Below are 9,964 nucleotides of genomic sequence, written 5' to 3' on the forward strand. Positions count from 1 at the left end.
CCTTGTTACAGAAATGAAAACTATAAGCATATGAATAAGAAACTTCGATTTGATAAATAACCTAGTTGGAAACTGAATCGAATGTGTGCTCTAAAAATAAAAATTATGATTAAAATAATAAAATATAAAATATACAAAGTTTAAATATATTATGACAAAAAATCAATCATAAATATTTTTAACCATCATAATCACTGTATTTTTTGAAAAACAAATACACATTTGTCACCATCTGGTTCTTCACTATAACAAAACACAAGACTGGAAGAATGTCAACTCCATATTTTTATAAAAAGATTTAAGCTAGGGATTTCTGAATAGCTAACAACTAATTTGAAAATTACATTAGATTTTGTTACATTACACTTATGATTTTCTTATTTTATTTTTTAAATTCATTTATATATATATATATATATATATATAATTCATTCCATATTTTTATCTAAAAATAAAATTCTCAAAATACTTGTATCCCAAAACTCACCCCTCGCCAATCACCAACCTTCTGCCTTTGCCTTCTAAAACATTGCACTACACCATCTTAATTTATAATTTTGGGACACTTTCTTCCCAGCCTTTCTAGAGAAAGAAAAGAATAATGTCCTGCCCAATTTGCAAAATAGAAAATGAAGGGAAATTAAGAAGAAAAAGAAATTAAAATTTCGGCAAAGAAGGAGGGCGTGATAACACGACCATTAGAGCAAGCCCTGCCCCTATATTCCTGCCGAGCACTGCCAGGAAGCGCCAAGTAGTGGAGGCCAAGTTCCAAGCCCTAGGCTGTGCATGCTCTTCCCTTCCAAATGGCTGAATTATAACACAACCCGAATTCATCATCTCATATCCTGAAACCACAGAAGCAATCTCACCCATCATCTTTGCCGCCAAGTTACTCTGTAAATTCTTGGCTTATATATGACAATGGAATTATTTTCTTGTTTATCCACCATAAAAATGTCTTGAGAGGATTCAAGTCAACAGCACAATAAGATGCGATACACAAGTACACTGTTATTTTAAATAAATTTTAACTCCTAATGAACCTAAAAGTAATGCATGCATCTCTTCTTGTCCATGCGCCATAACCACATTTCATTCAACACTTTTAACAGATGGGGAATACCAGAACGAAAATAGCTAAACAGATGTCGATCCTGAGACACATTGGCAACTTTTACAACTAATCACCGGCATGCTAAGCTCATGCCCAGTAGCAAAATGGGATTGCCAGGGAACCTAAATTCTAATAAATATGGATGCTGCACCAGCAAAAGGTGTTGCGAAGTTCCTTTGTTCTTTCACAGGTGCATTCAAGCAAAAAGGGCCATGCTTACTTTTGACCAAGCTTACTTTCTGCAGAAGTGCAGTGCACGCAGCACTGTAGTTGCCTCATCCAAGCTTCAAAAAAGCCTTAATCTGATTTAAGGGCTCCTGATAATGTGGGGAACACGGAGGATTTTTCAACACGACCATCAAAGTATTCAACCTGTAAAAAATCACTTAACAAAGAAATTGAAAGCAAAAACTAAATGGTTAGGAGACAAAGCATCTTAAAGAGCATGTAAGAGTCGAAGCACATTGTAAAGGAATACGAAGCAAGCAAGCATATGATAGAGGAATATAAAGTATAAGATAAGAAACACCCATGTTCTCATCAACACGACTACTCTTACGTATGGGGAAATGACACCAATATTCAAAGAGACTGACAAGTCTGGCATGTAAGCATTGAATGGACGCAATATCCAATGGTACTTGGAGCTGAAGCTAGTTTGATCCATTCTAGTTATTTTCTAAAAGCTAACTACCGCTCTGCCCAAGCCCATAGCAACTACAATCAGGTAATGTCTGTGTGAATGACCTTTGATGGTAACTTCAACTCAATGATGGCTTGCAAGCTTCTTGGGATTTGCCGTGTGAATACTTGTCTACTATTCATGGTCTATACAAGGCCAAATCTAGGGTTAAATCACAAACCAATACTATAGCAACTTGATGTTTCTGTAGATGTGTTGAAAAAGCCTTTAAAATTGAGCTAAAAACTTAAAATTACTCCAATTTATTTATAAACGACATACATACCCACGTCAAATCTCAAACCTATGGAATTCACTAGCTTCCACTATTTTATCAATAGAGGAACTAAACTATTCAAAAGCACCTTGCGCTCAAATTTGTTTGTTTATTTTTTTTTTAACTCTTCTTTCATTATGGATCCACCGACTTCTTCCCCATTTTGACAAAGTCCTGATCGAAGGTACTGTACTGTTAAGCTCCTCACCTAGATGCTCATTACAAGTTGATCATCCCAACTCCTTACACAACCGTCAGCAGGTCCACTTCTGCCTGGTGTCCATAATGCTAGCACATCTACACTTCTTCAGTTTTAGGGTCTCACTGGCCCACAAGTTTCTCACTGGCTCATCCCCGAGCCAGTCTCTAATGGAGCCAAGACTTGTTTTCAGTGGATGCAATCACCTGTACTTAAAATAAAAATTACTTTAACCTCTTAAATTTTAGACAAAAGACAAATTACCTCCCATGAGGTGCTAAAAGGATGCAGACCTTCCATGGCATTTCAAAAATTCCAGACCTTTGACATTATATTTTAGGGCACTTATACTCCCATCAGTTAGATCACCATCCCAAACAACAAAAGATTTACCTCCCCTGAATTTTGCCAAAAAGAGACAGACATCCCTAATGATTCAAAAGTTCCAAACCTCAATAGATATTTGATATTTAGGGACACACTACCCTCTCCACATTCACAGACAAGTAAAAAGAGCAGCCTGGTGCACAAAGCCCCCCATATGCAGGGTCTGGGGAAGGGCGGACTACGATGGCTCTATAGTACGCCACCTTACCTTGTATTTTTGCATAGGTTGTTCCCATGCCTTGAACCAATAACCAAGGTCACATGGTGACAACTCTAATTGAAATTTGAATTATACATAAGAAAAAAACTATTTTGCCATTCTATGCCTTTCCATAGATATAATTAAAGAAAAAGCATCTAACTAGGCTTTCTTGGAGCATAGATTTCCTTCCCTCCCTCTCTACCTCAAGAAAGAAAAATATTCCTTGACCCAAAATATATATGTCGAATACCTAAAACAACAGTGTCCAACATGATGTTCGAATTTCAAAGGGAATGCAATATTCAAGGAACTATCTTAAAAAACCACCACTAGTGCTGGGTAACATATACCACATGGATGTTATGAATCGCAAGAGACTAATATTTATGCCATTTGGTGGGCCAACAATAGGCTTCTGGTCTGTCTTATTCATAACATGTTCTTGAACAATAATTGTCAAGTCTGTTTTCACTGCAAATTACATAAATTGTCAATAACCTATTCAAGCAAATTATGCTGCACAGCCCAATTTTTTTTCATTTTGAACAGAATAAAAATGAAGGATTATAATATGCTATTTCAAACCACATCCCATAATACATAACTATCATTCTGAATGGAATAAAATATCAGTCCATAACCTGCAAACATATTCACATAACATTCCAATATGCTAAAATACACTGCCAAGAAGCATTTTACCTGTTCAAAAGTATTTCAAATTGACCTTTTTGAGTGACCACCAGTGTAGAGCTCCACTGGAAAGCATGTCCACAAGCAAGCATGATACCATGTCATGCTATGGTACTAACATTACATTAGAAGCAACTCAATACTAATACGTGTATTTTAGCATGTGGAATTAATTTGCATATATGCACAGGTTATGAACATATTTTGAGGTAAACTGGTAAAGAGAGTGAGGGAGTGAGAATCATAACAATCCCAAAGAAAGTCTAATCATGTTTGCCTCCTCTTGAACCATAACTCTGTCAGGGTACAAAAGGGCAAACCTGTCCAATTTTTCTCTTCTTGAAGCATAATTCAAATTTTGTTTTGATGGTGTAAGTGCCTGATCTAGGAAATTAACAGAATGAAAAAGAGAGAGAGAGAGAGAGAGTAGGGCAAATGAAGAAGAGAGCAGGAAGATGAAGAAACAGCAGTAAGGTGATGCAGAAGCAGCAGAAGGGGTACCACCCAGATGGAGGAGGGCTGGTAAGGAGAAAGAAGAAGGTGACGGCAGAGAGAGAGAGAAAGAGACGAATCTGAAATCTAAGTTCAAATTTACTACTGTCTAATACAAGAGAAAAAAGTACTTAATACACCCAAAATTATAAGTGAAACAAATAACCCTAAATTAACTAAACTTCTAAACTAACCAAAATTTTCTAAACTAATATAAAAATATTAAGATCTAAAGCCACAACTACAATATGAGCATCTACAGTTCTCCTTTGGTGGTCCTCCATCAATGCCCCTAAAATCAAATGTTGAAGGAGGTTTGTGAAAGTTTCCAAATGTTAAAAGGAGGTTTGCATCTTTTTTCGTGAACTTGAGGGAAGGCCGGTGTTTTCTGCCATTTGACTACTTGAAGGAAACCTAACAGAGGGGGTGCAAGTCCCTAAAATAAAATGTCAAAGGAAGTCTGTGGACTTTATTTTTATTTTTTCTTTCAGGGGGAGGGGGGATGTTGGGGGAAGAAGGGGGAATTGGTATATCTATAGTCCCTAAAAAAATGTTAAAGGAGGTCTGTGGATTTTTTTTTTTTTTTGGGTGGGGGTGGGGGTGGGGGTTGTTGGGGGGAGGGTAGGGGAATCAGTATCTTGTCCTCAAATTTTTAAAAACATTCATTATCATGCATTAAAGTTTGGCTCCTGTACTTTTAATTTCATTGAGGGCAAACCTTAATTTATAAAATTTTCCTATATAACATCTATACACAACAATACATACAGAGGAAAATTTCAGAATTCTAGTAAGTGAATTGTCCCCCAGGCAATATTTAGATTCACCTCTGGCCACAATCTTAGAAGAGATTTGACTCTAATACCAAATGTAACATCTTGTCCTTGAGAAAATGTTGAATATGCCATAGCTTACCTACTTGTAAGTGCTTAAAAACCAAGCTAAAAGTTTAAGCTTACTTCAACTTGTTCAACAATTAACCTACATACTATTGTCAATTTCCATCTTTTACTAGCATGGAATTACATTCACCTACTTCCACTATTCATCAATTTAGGAGCTTTGTTAATCATCATAAGGTGTTTCAGTATTCACAAACTCCTCACTTCTCCTTCTTTCTTGACAAGCCCATCAACTTTGTCCTTCCATAGCAGGCCAAACCTCCAAACAGCATCCATGACGCTGATGCATCAGTCGCTTCTCCAAGTTGAGGCTCTCAATGAACATTTTTGTTTACAGAGTCTAGCCATGTCCTATAGAAATTCAGTCTTACTCTTAAGCATCAGCATTAAGACTAATTTTTCATTGTGGTGCAGCCGCCAACCTTTGTCACACAAGACCAAACCATCTCCATGATTATTCTCATCCACAAGAATTTTTTTGGTCTAAATTCTAGCAAATATATTTGTTTCACCTTTATTATCCTGCAACTTAAGATACAGATGTAACTAGGCACACACTACACAATACAAGAGGACCATTTAGTGGATCAGCAATCTCCACCTTAAGGACAAAAATATTAAACAATGCACAGGGAAAAGAATCCAACTTTAGTTGTGCCACAGGTAGAAAATGCATAACTTGGTACAAGCCTGTATCCAATCTACTTCTATCCTCTTCCCTAATCTTCCCCTATCCCCCAGGGCACGTGCATAGTGGCCACTGTTGGCAGGGTTGGGCCTCTTTCTTTCTCATAAATATTGAAATTCAATTCCAAATAAAATCTAAATGTTCCACCACCAAGTGCTTTGTTAAGTTAATAATGGAAACAGATATATATATATAATCCTTCAGTTTTGCTCCCTCCCCCACTATATATATATATAAAAAATATAATCCTTCAGTTTTGCTCCCTCCCCCCCTCCCCCCGGGGTGGCCCTTTTAAGCATTCTTATTAGAACCAGTATTGAACACATAGGCTTTAGCTTTCTCTACAAGAACAGTGTGATTGCTATCATCGATATCTATCACGTAACTTCTCATACCGGCATCTATTGCCTCCAAACAACAAACCAAAGTTGGAAAACTTACAAGGTCACTATGCTGGCAAGAATATTGAACACACTTCCACATTCTCATTCCGTTTTTCAATTGGTTCAGCTCCAACAAAGGGGCAGATGAACATCTGTCAATCAATTCTAGAAGTTTTCAATTATACCGAAGTTTTTGCAGAAACTAGTTCAATGAAATAATATTTTTCGCAGGTAGACATCTCTTCAATCAAGAGAGGCCCTAGTTTAATTGGTATACTAAGTGTTTCATGCTGGCAGTGAAGGTTCTTGATGCAGATCTTTGAAACACATGGAGAAACAAATTATGCCTATGGAGTGACTAGCAGCAGCACTTATGATCACCTCATTGAAAGAGAAAGCTCTAGCCTCTAAGTCGAACATAGATAACAGAAAAACAGAGTTGCAAAAAAAAGGATAATTGTGGAGGGGGAGAACAAATATGGAATTACAAGAAAGGAACCCCACTTTTGCACAACATTTTTGAACAGGAATAATGGACATTGTTTCAAGACTTTGCAAAAGATAACAAGGTGGAAGAGGAAACATGAGAGAGAGAGAGAGAGAGAGAGAAAGAGAGAGAGTCTCTCCCCATTTTTCTCTTGCAAGCTGCACGGGTGTTGATGGGATCAAAGGCAGTGAGACAGTATAAGATTCAAAACCGAGAAGATTTTTAAAATGGCAACTGTAGGAAGCTAAGATTGCAAACATAAAAGATAGAAGCAATTCTACAAAGACAACCATTTTTTTTTTCCGTCTTATGTGTGCACCTTTTCTGTTGGGGATTGGGGGGAAGACATGACCCCCAAACTTGCAATGGAACCCATTTTATGTAATCATATAACAAAATATAAAACAGCCATTTCAATTTTCATTCATTAATATTACCAGTATTTAAAAGCAACCCAGCTCTAAAGTCACAGTGGCATTGCATTTTTTAGGTACAATGGTTGCAAAAAATTTGAGTTCTCTAGGTATATACACACTATGGATATATAACCAAAACTTCTTGTCCTGTAGAGAGCCATCTAGGATCTCATAAATGTAGCCTCTCTTTGGAGTTCAATAAAAACGGTCCAAATTTTTTTATCACTCCTCTCTCTGCTACCTATTTTATTTCTAAGAGAGATGCTATCTAATATAGCAAGAAAAGCAATTTGAAGAAATTACTCATTTATAGCTATTGTGAGATTCATGATCATACATATTTACATTTATCAATCCTAGTTTGATATAAATCATAAATAGTCAGTGAAAGATTCTATGCATCTACAAGATTACATGGGTTATAAACCAGGAAGGTGAATCAAATTTGAAAAATAAGAAGAATTTATACATTCCTGCAGTCTATGGATACAAGTTCACAACAGAAAAAAGGAATACATCAAAGAATTAATGCAGACTAGTTTCCACAGATTTTTACACCAGACATATGGCTATGATAAATGAAAGATGAAAAGAACACAACAAACAAAAAAGGCAGGCAACCCATGGAGACAACTTAAACATAAAGCATCAACAGCATTTCACAGAGTGCAAATACAATAAAATGTTACAAAATAGAGATAACACAGATATTAGAAAGTCATACAATGTACTATTTAAAAATTCTCACCTATGTCAATAGCATGCCTGAGAGATCTTTGGGCGGTTCAATCCAAATGGTGTCAAAAGGTTCTAGTTCTCCCCAGTCATGACACTGCTTACATGGATAGTATCTACAGTCATCAAGAGAGTATGATATGCAACGCTTTCCATAAAAACGAACTTTAGGGAAATAGACACTATTTCTCTTTATTCCAGGGAGGTTGATTCTTGAATGAGATGACAAGAAACTTGCAAACAGTGTCACACCATCAAGGGTTTTCATCTCGTCCCAGACCATGTTCGTCTGATCCAGCTTAAAAATCAAAGGGTTTTCATTACAACATGTGTATATGACCAGAATTTCTCCTTCATGCTCCACCAAAAATTTTCCCTTCCACCAATTTTTTGCAAAAAAATTATCAGGGCATTTGGGTGGAGGCACAACTAGAACAGTCCAAGTGCGTTGTCGAGGGTCAAAAACCCCTAGCCAACCAGTGAGACTAAGACAATAGAAGAGTTCATTGCAGAAAACAATCTTATTCCAAATGCTACAAACAAAGGGCAAGCGATTTTGGTAATTAACAGTCGTCCACTCTGTCGCCCCCGGATGACAAGTGCTAATAGCAACAATTGTCGGACTGATGTGCTTAACTGTAAAGACAACACAGCTTGGTGATGTTGGGGCAGACGAGAAGGCAACTATCTGAAAAGTCATCTCAAATCTTGGAAGTTTGATTAACTCCCTGGTGAAAGGATGAAAGAAGAACACACGGTGAGTTCTGGGTCTGTATAGCAATAACCAACCATCTTTGGTATAACAGACCCTAGCACCACACAGTTCTGGCAACTCAAGGGAATAGGTCTTGCGCCGTGATGGGTCATACAATTCATACATGTCACCAAATTTGGGAAAGTACATAATAAAAGGGGACGGAATTAACACTCGCACAGAGACAGCAACCGAGTGCCATCTCTTGCAAACAACAGAAGTACGAATATTCTCCTTTAGAGTCAGACGTAACACAATCATTTCCAAAAGATCCATTGGAAGGTCAGACCATGACTGTAGCTGCAACGTCTCCTTCTCCCCAGTCACAACTCCTTTACTGTCCGTCATCGTTTCTGCCAGCCTATGAAGCATAAAGTCCTCATAAGTTACACTCAAATAAAACTCAATGTCATACAATCAAAGGAATCCCAAAAATGTTAACCAAACTAACTTAAAGACTAGTCTAAAGTAGTCCAACAAAAAAATTTAAGGAGTTCAAAATGCAATAAAATCCAGTAACCAACTACAAAATCCTAAAATGCCAGATTAAAAGTCCAAGACGAAGCCTTCATAAAAAATCTAGCATGCTAAAAAATCAACATATAAATTGGGCTTAAAAGGCAATTATCTGTCACAAACCCCTAATATGCCCGGAAAAAATGGACAGCAAAAACACCAGCAACTTACTTGAATCTAACCCATTGCGACAATTCAAAGCCCGAAACATGGTAACTGGCTAACAACCCAAGAAAACACATGATCTGAACATATGACCAAAAAATAAAACCCATCCACACTTCCCCTCAAAAAAGTTAATCAAATTGCGCAATTCAGATAAAATTTCATGAATTCAAGCTCAACACGAAACATAAACATTCTAGAAGCCCTCTAAAAACCCTAAATTCATTCTACTCAGTAAAACCCTATAATCATTCCTCTTGAAAACCCTAGCTACAAAGAACAAACATGCACAAAACAATGCAACTTTACATACGATTTCAGCTTCCTCCTCCTCTTTCCAGCCATGGCGAGAACCAAGCACCACAGAAACTTCCTCCAGAGCCAGAGCGAGAGAGAGAGAGAGTACAGAGAGAGACCTGAGCGGAAAGACAGAGAGAGAGAGAGGAAGACGATATTTGTAGAAACGGTGTGGAAGCAACAAAACGCCTTACAGGCTGTGCGCGAGAGCTCCTCACTTTGTAACCACACCACGTGTCTTTTAGAGTGCGCACTCTACTACGGAAGGTGTTACCATCGCTTCACCAACTGGCCAATAATTGTGCGCCACGTAAGCCTCTAAGGAGCCACCTATTTTCTGGTTGCATTTGTTTTTGGCGGTTAGCTTATGTGGCAACAGTCTGTTTGTCCATTCGGCATGGAAATACGGTGGCTGGTAGCACCTGATGCGCACTCATGTAGCTTACGCAAGTCAAGGTTTGATGCTGAACAGTGTTCCACTAATCCAAGGGGCTTCTACTTTCCTCTCTTTAAGAGCATTTATTATTAATATTTTAAAAAATAAATTTAAAATTAAATCTATAGGTTTTTTAAAA

The 9,964-nt window shown here is 37.4% G+C and overlaps 1 protein-coding gene across 2 annotated transcripts; it reads right to left on the bottom strand.

Moving 5' to 3' along the window:
* Positions 1–914: 914 nt before the first annotated feature.
* On the bottom strand, positions 915–9,611 carry LOC131152930 (F-box/kelch-repeat protein At1g57790). Of its 2 annotated transcripts, none has more exons than XM_058104902.1 (3): positions 9,406–9,611; positions 7,671–8,772; positions 915–1,486 (listed from the first exon to the last, which is right to left on the bottom strand). In XM_058104902.1, exons 1-2 carry the CDS (start codon positions 9,435–9,437, stop codon positions 7,671–7,673), a joined length of 1,134 nt encoding a protein of 377 aa, XP_057960885.1. In that variant the 5' UTR covers positions 9,438–9,611; the 3' UTR covers positions 915–1,486. The 2 variants fall into 2 exon arrangements, with proteins under 2 accessions (XP_057960885.1, XP_057960880.1); XM_058104897.1 differs by having other exon boundaries at positions 915–1,499.
* Between the last annotated feature and the right edge of the window lie 353 nt (positions 9,612–9,964).

The sequence above is a fragment of the Malania oleifera genome, chromosome 1, assembly GCF_029873635.1.
Source record: "Malania oleifera isolate guangnan ecotype guangnan chromosome 1, ASM2987363v1, whole genome shotgun sequence".
In the NCBI taxonomy this organism is placed as follows: domain Eukaryota; kingdom Viridiplantae; phylum Streptophyta; class Magnoliopsida; order Santalales; family Ximeniaceae; genus Malania; species Malania oleifera.

Bases quoted from the DNA above. Each gene is read 5' to 3' on its own strand.
- LOC131152930 (XM_058104902.1), bottom strand. From the start codon at position 9,437: ATGGCTGGAAAGAGGAGGAGGAAGCTGAAATC. The intron at 8,773-9,405 runs GTATGTAAAGTT...TATGCTTCATAG, and splicing joins AGGAGGAGGAAGCTGAAATC to GCTGGCAGAAACGATGACGG.